The 16640-nt window shown below is 34.5% G+C and overlaps 4 protein-coding genes across 12 annotated transcripts in view; 2 read left to right on the forward strand and 2 right to left on the reverse strand.

Annotated features, from left to right (window-relative positions):
- The first annotated feature begins 93 nt into the window (after nt 1–93).
- LOC140049159 (mitochondrial chaperone BCS1-like) lies at nt 94–5029 on the forward strand. 2 transcript variants are annotated; one of them, XM_072093979.1, is made up of 8 exons: nt 94–126; nt 614–1010; nt 1393–1532; nt 2571–2765; nt 3005–3068; nt 3423–3592; nt 4037–4154; nt 4434–5029. In XM_072093979.1, exons 2-8 carry the CDS (start codon nt 691–693, stop codon nt 4687–4689), a joined length of 1263 nt encoding a protein of 420 aa, XP_071950080.1. In that variant the 5' UTR covers nt 94–126; nt 614–690; the 3' UTR covers nt 4690–5029. The 2 variants fall into 2 exon arrangements, with proteins under 2 accessions (XP_071950080.1, XP_071950081.1); XM_072093980.1 differs by having other exon boundaries at nt 96–118.
- Nucleotides 5030–5379: 350 nt separating this feature from the next.
- LOC140049158 (GPI mannosyltransferase 4-like) lies at nt 5380–8245 on the reverse strand. Of its 2 annotated transcripts, none has more exons than XM_072093978.1 (3): nt 8188–8245; nt 7575–7698; nt 5380–7447 (listed from the first exon to the last, which is right to left on the reverse strand). In XM_072093978.1, exons 2-3 carry the CDS (start codon nt 7693–7695, stop codon nt 5718–5720), a joined length of 1851 nt encoding a protein of 616 aa, XP_071950079.1. In that variant the 5' UTR covers nt 7696–7698; nt 8188–8245; the 3' UTR covers nt 5380–5717. The 2 variants fall into 2 exon arrangements, with proteins under 2 accessions (XP_071950079.1, XP_071950078.1); XM_072093977.1 differs by lacking the exon at nt 8188–8245 and adding an exon at nt 7954–8075.
- A 124-nt stretch (nt 8246–8369) lies between these two features.
- On the forward strand, nt 8370–9978 carry LOC140049378 (uncharacterized). Of its 2 annotated transcripts, XM_072094254.1 has the most exons (3): nt 8370–8461; nt 8784–9296; nt 9390–9978. In XM_072094254.1, the coding sequence occupies exons 2-3, from the start codon at nt 8813–8815 to the stop codon at nt 9653–9655; spliced, it is 750 nt and encodes a 249-aa protein (XP_071950355.1). In that variant the 5' UTR covers nt 8370–8461; nt 8784–8812; the 3' UTR covers nt 9656–9978. The 2 variants fall into 2 exon arrangements, with proteins under 2 accessions (XP_071950355.1, XP_071950354.1); XM_072094253.1 differs by having other exon boundaries at nt 8784–9973.
- Nucleotides 9979–10598: 620 nt separating this feature from the next.
- The window catches only part of LOC140049588 (disks large homolog 4-like), a 130948-nt gene continuing 124906 nt past the window's right edge, over nt 10599–16640 (reverse strand). For 5 of the 6 annotated variants that reach the window (XM_072094518.1, XM_072094522.1, XM_072094521.1 and 2 more), the window contains 6 exons: nt 15563–15601; nt 15203–15244; nt 14897–14998; nt 14357–14529; nt 13691–13892; nt 10599–13289 (listed from right to left, as the gene is read on the reverse strand). In XM_072094518.1, coding sequence (XP_071950619.1) covers nt 13183–13289; nt 13691–13892; nt 14357–14529; nt 14897–14998; nt 15203–15244; nt 15563–15601 — 665 coding nt within the window. In that variant the 3' untranslated portion in view covers nt 10599–13182. The remainder of the gene's footprint in view (nt 13290–13690; nt 13893–14356; nt 14530–14896; nt 14999–15202; nt 15245–15562; nt 15602–16640) is intronic. The other variant, XM_072094519.1, reaches the window with a different exon arrangement.

Genomic DNA, 16640 nt, shown 5'->3' on the forward strand with positions numbered 1-16640 from the left:
ACACAACAAACAACGCCCTTCTTTCCTGAACCGCGATAGAAGGACGTATTTCATTGGTTGAATAAGTAATCATTTCAAAGATGTCTGCGCCCATGATAAAATTGCATGAACGAAATTGGTAGATTAGTAAATATTTTTAGTATTTAATTCATTGCTTTTTTTGTTAAATTATGCACAATACGTCTAGTATATTCGTTCAAAATGAGCTGTGTATAAAATGTATTTTATAGCATTTAATGAATTTATAGGCCGAGGCGAGGCTAGGCAGCTGCTGGCTGCTAGCTATCCACTCTCTCTTAGTCTTAGTTATTAGTCTGGGCCTAGTCTCTAGACTACTCTAGCTAGGACCAGGCAAAAAGACCAGACCTAGCAAGCATTAGATGCCTAGGCCATAGAGTAAAAGTAAATTGATGGTAAAGTAATATCATATTCCTAATCAAGTCTGTCAACAACAAACATGCATTAATAAATAATAGTTTACAGATCAGATGAAATTTAATTTTGTAATAAGCGTATAATTATTGCAATTAATTGATAATGAATTTAATAATTAATAATAATATATTATCTGTAAACTAAATTTAATATTCTTTAATCTTGTTTTATCTTTCAGGAATCTACAGACAAATCCAATATGCAAATTAGATGATATTGGAATTTTTTTATAAATAAAGCAACATTCAAATAAAGATGACAATAAAAGATATAATATCATCTCTAGGTGATAACCCGTACTTTGGTGCTGGGTTTGGCCTAGTTGGGCTAGGCTCTCTATTAGCCTTAGCAAAGAAAGGCTCGCAGTATGGAATGATAGCCTTTCGTAGAAACTTTATGATGACCCTAGAAGTGCCGAGTAGAGACAAGAGTTATTACTGGTTGCTGCAGTGGATAACAGCACATGCCAACAAAACGCAGCACTTGAGCGTGGAAACCACGTTTCAGCAGAGCCAAAGTGGCAAAATTGACACAAAATTTGCCTTTGTACCAAGTCCAGGAAATCACTTTTTTAGGTAAATTATTTTAAGAAGACATAATATAATGTTATGTTCAACTATAAACATGATTTTTCTCCTTCACATCCAATGAGCTGTTACAATACTAAAGAATGAAAACTAGCTAGAGGCGGGCGGATCCAGGATGTTTTAAACATGTAGGAGCACTAACATGAGTATATTAATAGTCTGTCAAAAATACATATCAAAAACTAGCATCAAGGTGAAGCACTCTGGATCCACCCCTGTTACCAAGAAATAAACTTGGCAAAAATGATTAAAAAAATTAAAAGATGTAGTATATATTGTCACTGGATATCCACCCCTGTAACCAAGAAATAAACTTGGCTTAAATGATAAAAAAAAAATTGTCACTAACATACTTGCATTTATTTTAAAGCTACAAAAATAGTTGGATTCGAGTTGAGCGAAATCGGGAAAAACAAATGATAGACCTTCACTCTGGAACACCATTTGAAACCGTAACCTTGACTGCACTTGGAAGAAACAGAGCCATGTTCTTTGAAATTCTCAATAAAGGTTGAACCAAAGAACTTATAACACAAGAATCTCCTGTTCGTCCGAAGCGCGTAACAATTTCGAAAGGCATTGTGGGATAGAATAGAGCTATGGGTGGCGCCATTGTAAGCCATGGAGTAGGGCGCCCGCATCAAATTAGAAAGTCAAAATCATAGAGGGGATCTGCTAATGCTCTAGGGGGGATAGAGTAATTGACTGAGGAGTAGGGCGCCCGCATCAAATTAGAAAGTCAAAATCATAGAGGGGATCTGCTAATGCTCTAGGGGGGATAGAGTAATTGACTGAGGAGTAGGGCGCCCGCATCAAATTAGAAAGTCAAAATCATGGAGGGGATCTGCTAATACTCTAGGGGGGTAGAGTAATTGACTTCCTAGTTTGGAGGGGGCGCTGCTCCATGCTGTGAAATGGCGTCGCCCAGTTTGACCTTTTAACCCTGTACTTCCGATACTGTGTTTTGAATGCAAATTGAAGAACAGGAGATTCTTGTGTTATAAGTTCTTTGGTTGAACTGGCCTAGATTTATATATTTTTACTAAAGCTCTGTCTATACTATCAAACTTTATGTGAACAAAAATGTGAGGTGCCCATATATGGACATGATGATGTCATACCACTACCATATGTGGGTATATCACTACCATATTTGGGCACATAAAACTTTTTTTGTTGATAGTGTAGACAAAGCAAAGGCCTATATATTATATTGGGACATTGAAATTGTCAAGTAGAACACTACAGTTTTAAAGTTTGAGTTCTTGAAAGCCGAACATTTTTAATTATTCCATCTTGTAATGAATTACTTGATAATACCTTCACTATACACAGTGGGTAACACAGGGACCCCTGGTTTAAGAACCAGGAATTTTTAGCCTTTTTGGACATATTTTAATGCCTGTTTTTTCCTCTGGGCACTGCTCATGGGCTCCCATAAGCTCTGGGGCCCCTGGAGTTGGTCAGTGAGCACCCATAACCGTTACGCCCCGCTGACTATACACTTGTTTTAATGTTAATGCTAACTTTGTGGTTTAATAATATTAGCAAGAGAGATGGCATTGGAACAGCAAGAAGGCAAGACAATTATGTACACGGCAATGGGGTCCGAGTGGAGGCAGTTTGGTTACCCAAGGAGAAGACGACCAATTGACTCTGTCATATTGAATGAAGGCATATCCAATTTACTAATAGATGATGTTAAAGAGTTCAACAATAATCCAAAATGGTACTCAGATAGAGGTAAATAATCCTATAGGATTATAAGTTAATACCAAATTAACTTATAATCCTATAGGATTAATAATCCAAATTAACAAGCTTGTGCAAATACAATTTTTATCTCATTGGAGAAGTATCCAGCAATTGAAAGTTTGTGCAACAGGGAGGCTGCAGTATAGTATACCATATGTTTTTTGTAGTACTGTACTATTAATTATTATTATTAATTAATCTATATTAAATTAAATTTTGTTTCACAGGAATTCCCTACAGACGTGGATATTTACTGCATGGACCCCCAGGATGTGGAAAGAGCAGTTTCATGTACATAACTAATTTTATCCAATTACCATCATCAACTACAAAACTTATTGTGTATTAGACATTGTTTAGTCAGAAGTACTGTACATTAAAATTAAGACAGTACTGTAATACTGTAGTAACCATGAGGGTAAATCTGAAACAACATTTCATCATCATCATCATCATCAGCCATTATCCATCCACTGCTGGATGAAGGCCTCAGTGTGCAGTCTCAAATACCATCTGTCTTTTGTCTTGCTGTTTGTAATGCTCCAATACATCTCTCCAACGCCTTCTTTGTCTGCCTCTGCTTCGCCTTTCCTCTATTGGTGTCCACACTGTTAGCCCTAAATTATTTCATCTCCTTCATCCTAGCATGGCACTGGCAGGAGAACTCCAATACAGCATCTGTGTTCTGAACCTGAGTGATAGAAGTCTGACAGATGACAGGCTGAACCATCTGTTAAACGTTGCTCCACAGCAGAGCATCATTCTACTGGAGGATGTAGATGCTGCATTTATTACCAGAGAAGAATCAGAAGAAAGTAGGTAGCTGAATTAATTGGGAGACATCTCTTTAACGGGTGCTGCCACAGTTAAGCAACTTTGGGCCTGGTTGCATTCTGGATTGTCAACCATCTGGAATCGCGGTGGGTACTGTATATACCTGAGAGTGAGTGATGGTGTAATGATGTCGGACTAGCATGTGATAGGCATGGGTTCGAGCCAATCTAAGGCAAGATGCTTTACTCTCATTGTCTCGTCCTTCGGATTGGACGTCAATCGGTTGGTCCTGTGTTACGTTAAAGAACTTGATACACTATTTGCAAAGAGTAAGGGATCGTCTCCCGATGTGCTGATCTGGTAGACGCTGCATAAATCTTATTATTATTATTGCTGGCCGAATTTCCTCAGTTTCTAGTTAAGCCTGGGGACAAATATAAATACCTTCACCTTTATACTAATTGTAACTTTAATTTGTATCTTAGTTGCAGGGAAGTACCAAGGCCTAGGGCGTGTCACTTTTAGTGGATTACTCAACACGCTGGACGGTGTGGCATCTACAGAGGCTCGCATTGTATTTATGACAACAAATTACATTGACAGGTACATTTTCTACATTATTCAGCTGTTATCATTGCGAGTTTGTGTGTATCTTTTCAACAAGAAAAATAAATGGTATAATTATGGCAAAAGAGTCTTTTTAATATGCAAACATAGAGGGCATATAATGTGATTATATTGAGTTATTACAACATAGAGGGTGCTATATACATTTTCAATTTACTGTCTTGCACCATGGAGATGCTCCGCGCACTAAAAAAGTTGGCAGGTATAGTACAGTGAGTACATATTACATACTATCATTCTTCTGGTCTTTTATAGATTGGATCCAGCGCTTATACGTCCAGGGCGTGTTGATGTCAAACAGTTAATAGGCCATGCAACACCTTATCAGCTTAAACAGATGTATCGGAGATTTTATCCAGAACTCGGCCCAGAAAAAGCGAATGAATTCGCAAATCTTGTAACGAAAGAAAACAAGAACGTTAGTGTAGCCTCTGTGCAAGGCTTTTTTATGTTTCATAAAAATGATGGACTAGCGGTATTAGAAAATATTGAGAAGATCTGGACATTATGATTGTTTACCATCGCTAGGCAACATCCAGTACAAATTCTATTATACCTTTTGATCCTTAAAGGCCAGGTGCGGGCAAAAAATTTCTATTGATCATACATTCCAATAATTATCGATCTATAGTTTCCCCTATGTTTCATAATTTTTGGGATTTTATTTGTGTTACACGAGCTTGTTGAAAATAAGCACTTTCATATCAGTGGGGGATAGTTCAAATTACACAGTAAAATCTCTATTCTTTTGTACACACATTTTGTAAATAGAGAGGCATTTTAAAAAGCTATGAAAAATAAATGGTGTGGTAAAAAATGTTATCAGATGATCAAATATAGGTAATATAACTTGAATATTACATTTCTGATATTTTTATTCAACTTCAAATTTTTATTTTCATGCTATAGCAAAAATTATCCACCGTATATCCACCATCTTTTTTCACCGTCTAGGGAGTCACCAGACATGTCATTACATTAGGTTAACTACCTAACTACTGAAAAAAAGTCTTCCTGGTTTTTATGGAAGAATTTTGCCAAATTTTGTATTTTACCATATTAAGGGAAATTCATGTTTTTTCGTCTCGATTTCTGTTACAAATATTTCATTAATGTACAATTAACCAAATATTATATTTAAAATTCATGCCTGTACCTGAGCTTTAACTATAATAGAATACCACCAAACTCAATTTTTTTTTAATAAGAACCCAAAGGATATATATTTTCAGTACTACAGTAAAGTATATGAAAAGTTACATTAAACAACACATTGTTTTACAGTATTTAAAAAGGCAAACAAGTTGCGTTCTATTATTCTCATAAACATCAGACAAGAAAACAACAATAATTTCAAATAATATGTTTTAATTTTCTATTGAATATTATAGTACTCATTAAACTAGCTTAGCTCATGGTGATATTTCCCCTTTAGTTGGAAAAAATAATGTCCCAATAAAACATATGACTTGAAGACAGGGACTTCCAACTAATTACCCTGCGAGTTTCTAATTGATATAAAATGACACGCATCAATATTCAATCAACTACTGCACCAGGAACTACTTTGTACAAATTTAAGCTGAACAATGCTCGATACTTCCCCATTGTTGATAAATTTACATAGCTACGTGCTGGATAGTTTACGCAGTTGTACGTTGGAAAAAGTTCTGGCAAATCTTCTGTACTTATATGCGGAGTAAATTGTTTCTCAAGTTTAAAATTGAATTTTATATGCGTTCGACAAAATTGAAGATCTAAGGACGACGGACTTGCAATCAAAATTTCTTTTATGTACGGTTCATAACTTTCTACTTCTTCGTAAAGTTTTTCTACGATGTTGTGCATAGTCATACGGTCAGTGCCTGCTAGGTCATAAACAGTTACAATGTTAGGAAGTCTTTTGCCATTGGCTTGGTTTAGTTCGCTGAAAATTGGTTCTTTATACGCTAGTAGGTGTTCCGGCGGCATATACGTGTGGTAAAATACAATATGATAATGCACGGGATGATAATCCACATCTGGTTTAGTAACTGCATGACTGAGATGTCCTAAGCACGGTATCAATCCACCCTGATGTAGAACTCCGAAGATCACGCACGCTAGAAGATTCCAGACAATCCAGGGCATGTTTGGCTCCAGAGAATTCGACGACATGACGTATCCCGAATATAACATAACAAGTGGAACTAAAAGAGGTATAAGGAATCTTGATTCTTGATGAGGAAAAAATGAAAGAAGGAGTAACGGCGTAAAGAAACTCAATTGAAAGAAACTTCTAATAGCTGGTAAGGAGTTATTACCCCATCCAGATTCACCGCCCAGAAATATAGCGACGACTTCGGAAGCGAAACAAACCATGAGCGGGAGGAACAGTAATGGGGCGTTTACTACTAAGTGTGTGATATGTGGGTGTATGCCGTGCTCTTCAAGATTTGAACTATCTAAGTTATAATGAAGAAAATTCAATGGTGTGATTGTTAAATTCTGCATAAAATTCGTGCTCAGAAAGTCAACAAGACTATGCATGCAGCAAATAGATGATGTATCGAGTGATCCGTAATACCGCGAGTCTACGACAACAAAAATGATGATGCTTATAAAAATGCCTGGAAGCAGTTGAACACCGTTTGAAAAAACGTTTGCAAGAATATTTGATTTCCTGTTAGATGTATTGATTGAAAGCCAGAAAAGCATGGGAACAAGCGCAAAGAAAGCAAAGGTCGGTCGGTTAAAAAATCCAGCAATCAGTACGACAGCAATTTGCATAGATTTACCACCACTATCATTTAATACCATTGTTTTATCATCATCTTCTATTTGCTCTGTCCTTTGTTTTTTAATCTTTTCATTGCTGTCCTTCGTACTCGCTTTTTCTTCAGTTGTAAAATATATTTTTCTTGTTTCTATTACTAACATAAGAAGTATAGAAAACAAAACTGATTCAATGCTGTTTGACAATGTGCGTGTGTAGAATACTAAAGTCACAAATGAACTTGCAAAAATAGTCAAACATGCTGCAGAGTTAAAATTCAGGATTTTACACATTTTATAAATGGAATAATCCATTGTAAGTGACAGGAATACCATTACAAGCCTTGGTAGGGTCAATAGCATAGCTGATGTCATGTTAAGAACGTCTTGTTCGTTTAGGAATTTCAAAATCTTGAAAGCTACTCCACTTGTTAAGTAGGGGAGTACTGCTGAACGGCATGGAAATGAAGTGTTGAACTCCCATGGCTTTTGTACTTTGTAGCCTAATATATCTCCTGTAAAAATAAAGAGAAACTGGTTAAATCTGCTATAATTTTAGACTAGTTTACAATACCACATTAATTTGTGAGCAGAAAAAAGTAACAGGCAATTCCGTACAATAGTTTTAAGTCTGATTCTTACCTGCCATTGGTTCAGGATTTTGAAAGAACTCATCTGGATGAATGTAACCAGTTTGCAGCAGAATACACCAAAGAATTCTGATGGTTACCAAAGCATACCAGGTCCGATAATCACCCATCATTTCCTGATTAAAATAGAAAATTATTACTCTAATTAATAATAGTTTTCAGTAGTGTGATGATGAGCACTCTTTCTGATTCTGCAACTAAAAATGAAACTGTACAATCAATGCTAGAGTAGTAGCCTCAATAATGGTAGAGTAGGCCTAGCCTAGTATATACTGTACTGTGTAACTGTAGTACAGTACTAGTAGGTTACGGCCTAGAGAGGAAGAGCCTTTATATTCCTAGGCCTAGACTAGGACTACCCCCTTTCTCACGGGCATCTCGCTCAGACACATGATGGATGGATGATGCTCATTCCCCGTCGTACACGTCACCTACACACACACAGGCGGCCTAGCACTACAGCATGCAGCAGTCCACTGCTGCTAGGTAGGGCCTGGCCCTTCTGGCTAGCTAGGGATAGTCTCTCCGACTAGGCTAGGCCTACTACAGGCTTCGCTATGTTAGGCTTATCAATAAAGTTATTAAATATGTATAAATGTTATTACAGTATTTATTATTACCGAAATCCAATCTTATTTTAATATACGGACGCGACAATTGCCACGACAAAGGATCGGAAATTAAAGAAGAGAGCTGCTGCTGAGCTGAGAGCTAGGGGGAGAAAAACATGTTGTTTTACGAGCGCGCCGCCAGCGACTGGACAATAATTTCGTTCAAATGGAAAAGGCGCGAAACTAAAAAAGGTAAACAAAAACAAGGCAGTCCAGTGAAGTGTTGATTGTACAAACATCGATCACAAACAGTAGCCTGGTAAACCAGGTAATCATTGCTTAATATTATTCTTTGACTTAATTTACTGTTTCTAGCTTTTGTTGGTTTGAAGATTTCATAGAGTTGATAGTTTACTACCTTTCGTATTTTACAACTCCCTGCTAACACTAACACTAACAGACACTGCAGTACTATCTCCATCATATAGCCTAGGTATCTGTAATTTCGCACCTAGCTAGGCCTAATACAGTACAGTAGTACTAATTGTCTTACCTTGAAATTGCTCGATTTTATGACTAAAAAAACAAACAAAAACAAAACATTTATATATATTCATTATATAATAATAATATGAAATATTTTTTTACAGGCCAAGAAACAATAATTAAGTACAGTACAATGGAACCATCAACATCAACCAATAATTGTGATGAGCACAGTTCTGTTACCATCCATGATTTATCTGAAAATGATGAGAACCACGAACTACAGGAAGACGACACCTACTCAGAAGACGATGCATTCATTCCAGTTACTCTCTGTCCAAAAACACCGGATTCTAAAGCGTTTGACAAACTTCACGATCTATTCGAAAAGCAGTGCAGCTCGACACCGCTCGCAATACCGAGAACCCCACGTCTGGGTAAAATATCAGAAGAAGATATAAGCATTGTTTCAAGTTTATCTACCGGAGAATTCAGTGAAAATCCATCGATGTCAAAATCAGAGAAGAAAAGTCGGTTTCATGTAATACTTGCATTGGCAGTTCTCATGTTTATGATTGGTTTTGGGTGTGGGTTTTATCTATCTTTTCCAATTAAAGTCAGTCAGGAAACAAAGGAGATAATGATACAGATGACAGTTTCTAATGTACTGTTTCAGGGTGGCGTTACTAGTACAGCTGAACAATCTTATACGTTGGGAGATGCAAGTGAATCGGCAACAGTTTCTAATGGAGATGATGTATTGTTTCAGAGTGGCGTTACTAGTACAGCTGTACAGGAACAATCTTATACTTTGGGAGATGTAACTGAATCGGCAACGGTTTCTAATGGAGATAATGTACTGTTTCAGGGTGGCGTTACTAGTACAGCTGTACAGGAACAATCTTATACTTCGGGAGATGTAACTGAATCGGCAACAGTTTCTAATGGAAATGCACTGTTTCAGGGTGGCGTTACTAGTACACCTGTACAGAAACAATCTTATACTTATACTGAATTGGCAACAGAAGATGTCTAGAAAGAAAACTTTTGAACATTTATGTCAGTACAGTATGTTGTTCGCTAAAAAATGGTACCAGCACATGTTGGTAATACTCTTGATGAAGTCATGCAATTTTACAATTTCTGCTTGACTTCTTGTGTTGAATATTAGAGACATTACAGTGACGTGTGTATTTTATATCTACTTATAAATAGCCTTGCAATTATTTTAAACCGCATGAAGGTGGTGGTGAATATTTTTTTTAAGTTATTGTTCTATTGTATTGTATACTAGTACTACAGTGTTGATATATTTAAAAATAAATGATAAAAGATCAAACTGCTGTAATTTATGTCTGGCTGAGACAAATACAAACAGTACAAATTCTCAGGTGAGCATGCATGGTGTCTGTTATGGGGCATGGAACCCTTTGATCTCTGGAGCTCAGCATCCTGTCATTAGATTCACTTCAGTATAAGCCTGAATATATATTTTGTTTGGTTTGGTTTTCTCGCTTGGCAGTGTTTTAAACCATCTACACTATCAAACTTCATGTGACAAAAAAATGTGATGTGCCCATATATATACTGTCATGTCATATCACTACTATATTTAAACACGTTTTTTTGTCAAACTAGTTTGATAGTGTAGACAGAGCTTAACTGGTAATAATGTAGGAATAATGAATGATTGATGATAGAACTGAAATCCATCACAAAAAATCTTATTATTCCAATTACTTTGTAGTGAATTAGTTACACTACAGTGTATTATATTCATGATACTATACCATACGCTGTTACTGAAACTTTCTTATCAACAGGTGTGTTGGAAACTAACTAACCCACTGCATTATGAGTGTAGGTTCGCTCGAGCCAGACTTCAGTCAGTTTAAATGCCTTCAAAACGAATAAATAATGTATCTCCATATTAAGTTGGCAATTTCATATTTAAACAAATAACAAAACTACAATTTGGTGAATATAAACATGTATTTATTAGTTGATTATTTTCACTTCCATACCACGAGAAAAAAAAGGATTGAGTCATTTATAGCCAATTTACAGTACTTTTATACACAATGATCACCATGACAACAAACACATCTGACCAATCAGAGTTCATGGTAAATTACATGTCTGCTGCCATTAAGTTATGAAAATTTGAACTACAACAGAAGCTATCTTTATTCAAGGAAAGCTATGATTCTCAAAAACGCTATTTTTTCATAATAATAATTTGACCCATAATATGGAAAGAAGCATATATACCCATTTTAAAACACTAAATATCTTAAAAGAAAAACATTGAAAAGATGTATACAAAGTAAATGAAAATAGCAATTATATCCCCAAAAAGATTATCTACAGAGTTCTCAAAAGCAGAAACATATTTACATATAATTTTAATGTTGCTTTTGCTCAAACAGCTTTATTAGAGACATACATTCATTTAAAATTAATAACTCTTGCAGAAACACAAAATTGTAAATGATAAAATACACATTAAAAAGGCATTTTAGTAAAACATTTATAGTAACACTTTTGATTAAAACAATGCATTTAAAACAAGTATCTTTTAAAAATCGTGATAAAACATCTTGTTCTGTTTCAGTACGATTGTACAATTAGATTTTCATATTGTCAAGAAATGCGCTTTTAAGTTTTTGTTTTTACATTAATCTATTACAATACCTGCCTATGTCTATTTTAGTCCTATTTAATTTTTTTAGTAGGATGTACACCTATAGAGGGCTCACTTTGACTTGAGCGTAACACTGATATCTGGGTATTGTTTGCAGCAGATACAAAAAGAACTGTAAACTACATTCCCAGGTAATATTCGCATTGTACAATGTAATCTAAAATCTATACAATAAAACAAAACTCAGATTAAAATAACTAACAAAAAAATACGGGTGCAAAAATAATTTGTAAATATCATTTAGGTATTAGTTTTATATATTTACAATTTGTCATATTAACATGACAGTTGATGTTAATATAATCAACACTATAATTATGTACACGAAAATAATAACATTAAAACAATAAGATCATTCTTATATTACTCGACGACGTCCTCACAACCTAATCTAGATAATAATATTAAACAATATAAGTCTTGAATTTACAATACACACTACGTCCACCTCTTCATCTACAAATAACTTGTTTCAAGTATTTATTTTTTCTAATTTCTCAAGATCGATAAAATTTCATTTGATATGTAAAAATCTTTATTAAAATAATAACAATCTGTATAGTAATAATAAGTGAAAATAAAAGCATGCCTGTCCCAATAAATGAATCTTCTACATATACAATTAAATAATTATAACATAAAATTAAAACTATAAATAGAAAAATGGTAAAAAGATTTCTGAGCTGCTCAATAAGCTGAATTATGGGATTTACCAACTGATATATTGTCATAGCAACCGATCTCCTTGATTCTCGTCAACTCTCGTTCAAATTAAATTACATATTAATAATTCCCATATACATAATCATACACTTTGAATCAAGTCGACAGCTTTAAAATTATTACATTAGCAGAAAATGTATTGAATAAAGGGGTTTCCCCTTCCTTCTTCTGTTATCTAGTTTCTACATTCAGCAGGCATGGTGCAGGCATAGCAACATGACAAATCCATGGGGAATATACAGCTTTTCACTTTGTTTACGTATGTAACCATAGCAATAGACCATGTTTATAATGTCCAGCCTTCCCACAATGCAATTAAAGGTTTTGCACGATTGATATTGGCAGTAGTTTGCTGTGCAATGCATAAATGTTAAGTTTTAGCGTGTATATTGTTTTACAGGATTTCACCATGCTTCAGATAGTCTTTCAAAAGTTTGGCATGATAAATTTACATGACTTCACTAAATTCTTTAAAATGTATCAAATAATTATTTCCAATAATGGTTATTTCTGTAAGTTTGGGGATCTATGGCTGAAGGGTTGATCACTGCTTATCGTAATAATATATCCAAATTTGAAGCAAGATTTTAAAGTCTTCATTCAGTTAACCATTTATGATGTCGGATATAATCACCAATCCGCTTCTCTTTACATTGTAAACACTGCCCTCTTGTGATGACATTCTTCAATTACGATTCGATACATAAAAGCAAATTACAGAATAAATTTTTTTTATGTTTTCTTCGATGTCTTCTAATGAGCATTTTGCAATTTTTGCATTTGGTACTGGGAATTCTGTAAATTCATTTCTGCAACTATGCTGCTATTCTTTTTACTTTCCTAATACATGTTCTGCAAATAATCTTTATAACTGTACAAACATACTTCGCAGAAAAAACCTGCCAATTTCCGTTAAAAAACCTCGTTCTTCACTGAACTTGTCTTGTTATAAAATAGAACACCAAACATTAAAATTGCCAATCACAATCCTCCAATCACCGTCGTCCTTATTATTCAAAAGATGAGTTGAAATAACTGGCGAATCACCCATCACTATTGCCTCTCAAATACATCCTATCCACACTGCGTTCTGGTACTTGATATGCCAATTCTGTATGTGTCTATACGTAAACGTATTAAAGTTTTTCCTTGGCTGGTACCCAGATGGCTGGACCTGCGTTTTCCTGTATCACTGCTTTTACTTCTTGGTAAATATCCTGGATTGTATCGCCTTGAACAACAGCTGTAAACAAAAAAAATGTTTTGTTGATTTCTGTCATGTGAAAAAGAAAATCGTATCAAGTACCAAGTAACTGTAATAACGGTATGTCATTTTTAATTTGCTAGCATGAGGATACCAAAAACAAAGTGGTCTTGATTCCATGTGATGGAAAAATATACTTATATGCAGAACACATACCAACAGGATCTGATATTACACAGAAAACAAAATATGTTTGTGTGTAATCGGAACTGATGGTCATTTCAATCCATGGCAGTTTTGAAAGCCTCCTGTTCAAAAACAGTGCAGCATAGTATGGCTCTATGCCTCTTTAGGATTTTTCAAAAGGGACAGCACTATCATAAAAATATAATATTAATATCAAAAATCCTGGATCCAACCCTGGTCTCTTGTTAGCTTACCTGTGAAGTACTCTGCGAATTCCTGTTCTAGTTTGAGAGCGCGATCATAGGTTTTTCTAGCTTGGTCTTCTGTCATCCGCTTATTCATTTCCAATATTGATTCCACTGATTTAGGTTTTATGAATATTGCGATTGGATGTAATGACGCTACTTGTAATCGTTTGATGGCGTTACCACTCACATCTAAGATACAATGCTTACCCTGGAATGGAAGAGTAGTTTAAAGTAAATAATTATCTTTCTTTAGTTTAATTTTACACTACATAAATTATCAAAACCTAATGCCAGTTAACAAAGAACCCAACAAGGTGTTCTACAAAACTCCAGTCCTCTGATATAATTAGGGTATAGCATTAATTATATATATAATATAATATATATTCAGGTTGAATGTCTTGTGTCACTAGGAAAACAAAGTAACATTTTTTTTCTCCTATAGAATTTGTAATAACCTTCGTTATCAAAAAAAAAAATCTTTTTGTTGCTCTTTGATAGAGATTTGAATTAAAAAAATCTTTTTGTCGCTCTTTGATAGAGATTTGAATTTAACAAAAGTGAAAAGTGAAGATGTTCAAAGATAAGAAGTGAAACTCTGTGGCAACACCGGAATTTGGGATATGCTCTCGTCAATAACCAGGATTTAAATGAATGAACTGCGGTTCTCACCTTCTCTGCGACCTCTCGTACGGACTCTACACTAGTGCCATACAGGTTTTCATTATATTGTCCAGCCTCAATAAATAGATGATCTTGAATGTCTTTTTCCATTTGCTCTCTGGATTCAACAAAATGATAATCCCGGGAATCTACTTCGTAAGGCCTCCGCTGCCTTGTCGTGTCTAAAAAAAGTAAACAGAGCATTCTTTATAATAATAATATTTCTTCAGCCACCAATGAAAAATAACCAGGCGTGAGAACAGGCTAAAACCAAAACAGATTGTCACTCCATAACAATCCAGAGAGACAAACCCAGGCTAGAACTGTGAATACTCAAAACAGAGAATTGCCCATTACGCAACAAAAGTACAAGCATCATACTCTTTAATTAAGATGTATAATTAAGATGTATAATTAAGATGTATGAATCCAAGGCTATGGTGACCTAGCTGTGGGTTTGTCACATTTCTTTGTCTTATAAGTTAAGCCTCCTATTTCAATTCTCAGTAACGAATTTGTTTAAATATGGAAAATTAAAGAAATACTAACGTGGTATGCAGCTTCCGAATCGGTCTGGCATTTCAGAGATGAGGTCATCGTTAATGCGATCTTTACTAGGTCCAAGTATTATACAAGGTCGTGCATAGTTGACTGAAATAGAGAAAATAAAAATAAATGAAAAGTTCCTCAACCTACATGTTTGGAACTGCATGGATTGGACGTTTAGCTGAAACTGTTCCCATAAACAATTAAGAAGAGGCCGTAGTCCACATTTTCTCAGTTTAAGTGGACGATAAAATATTTACATTTATTTAAAAGACGTTTTATTTCTAATAAAATTATGTAAATACTTACTTTCTTGTTGTACCACTGCCTCATATGACAGAATCTGTTCCTCTGTGGATAAAAAAGAAAAACAATCAAATAAAACCATTTTTGGATATAAGTACAAAAGAAAAAAAATTCTATTAATCTATATGAAAAACCCCTTTTTATTTATCAAACACGTTATATGTGAAAACTTGCTGAATATATAAATGTTGCACTGGGTGTTTTTCCTACACCCATACGATTATGTTATTATATACACTAAAGATACTCAACATAAACGGCGTAAAATTCATACAATTACATGCAATGCAATAAAAATACCATGCACGTAACATTTCTACAAACAAAAGAATGTAAATTACAAAATCCAAGATAGCAACTTACGATGATTACTTTCACTGTCACTTGCGTTAGACGTAAATTCTGTAAAAGGACAAAAACACAATAGGGTACAGAGTTAGTCCAAGAGGATGGGGGGAGAACGGTACTACTACTTCTACTACAACATCACTTTAGCACCGAAATGAGTCCAACTTGAGAGGGAAGAGAACAACATTGGTACTCTTCTATACACATGTCAACAATCAATCGTTTCATTGTGACAGGGAACAATATTGTTACTGCTACCAAATATATATACATTATTATTGTCAACAATCATTTAATTCATTGTGACAAGGGACAACACTGGTACTTCTACTACAGACTCAACAAATTCACTTTTAGCAGATTAGTCCAATGGTAAACAAAGAACACATTAAACGATGTTGATATTAAAATATTCAATATTTAACAAAGTTCACCAACATTAGTTAAACCATAAGCAATGCTACTTGTACTACTATACCCATTAAAAAAATAATTGTTTTGAAATCACAAAAATTAATAATATTTCCACTACTTTATACTTCAAAATAGGCACTTCTAAGGTACTGTACACTAGTCAACTCTTTATATCAAACAAGCGAAAGCTTTTTATTTGGTCTTTTTGTCAAATAAGTCGAGCAATGTAATTATATTGTCATTATTATTTTACACTTTGACAATAAAGAGATATGTATTGAACTCCTAACACTAGTACCTTCCTCTATATACTGTATTCTCAAATATTTTTGTTTTTTTTTCAGCCTAAATGAGCAAGGATAAAACACACAAAACTAAATAATACTTATGCTACAAAATCTTACCCTACCCCAGATATATTACAACTGAACCAATCTACTACCAATACCAAACTTTATTTTAAAACACAATAATCAACAACCACCACCATCGGTAATTTAATATTTTATAAAACCAAAACTGGTAGTTTAACTTTAAAGAGTTACATATTGTAACATATTTAGTAAGCATTGATGATGTTTGAATAAAGTATGTTTAATAACTTGATTTTTCCAAAAAATTGTATATAAAAATAATATAATTGTAATTAAATTGCTTATTTCTTTTAGTTCTACAACAG

Source organism: Antedon mediterranea, chromosome 5 (genome assembly GCF_964355755.1).
Source record: "Antedon mediterranea chromosome 5, ecAntMedi1.1, whole genome shotgun sequence".
Classification (NCBI taxonomy): Eukaryota; Metazoa; Echinodermata; class Crinoidea; order Comatulida; family Antedonidae; genus Antedon; species Antedon mediterranea.

Coding starts and splice junctions, on each gene's coding strand:
- LOC140049158 (XM_072093977.1), bottom strand. CDS start 7,974: ATGTGTCTGAGCGAGATGCCC. Junction 7,699..7,953: donor TGTGTCTGAGCGAGATGCCC/GTGAGAAAGGGG, acceptor TATTTTAATCAG/GAAATGATGGGTGATTATCG. Junction 7,448..7,574: donor AAATCCTGAACCAATGGCAG/GTAAGAATCAGA, acceptor TTATTTTTACAG/GAGATATATTAGGCTACAAA.
- LOC140049378 (XM_072094253.1), top strand. CDS start 8,813: ATGGAACCATCAACATCAACCAATAATTGTGATGAGCACAGTTCTGTT.
- LOC140049159 (XM_072093979.1), top strand. CDS start 691: ATGACAATAAAAGATATAATATCATCTCTAGGTGATAACCCGTACTTT. Junction 1,533..2,570: donor CTTTGAAATTCTCAATAAAG/GTTGAACCAAAG, acceptor TAATAATATTAG/CAAGAGAGATGGCATTGGAA. Junction 2,766..3,004: donor AAAATGGTACTCAGATAGAG/GTAAATAATCCT, acceptor TTTGTTTCACAG/GAATTCCCTACAGACGTGGA.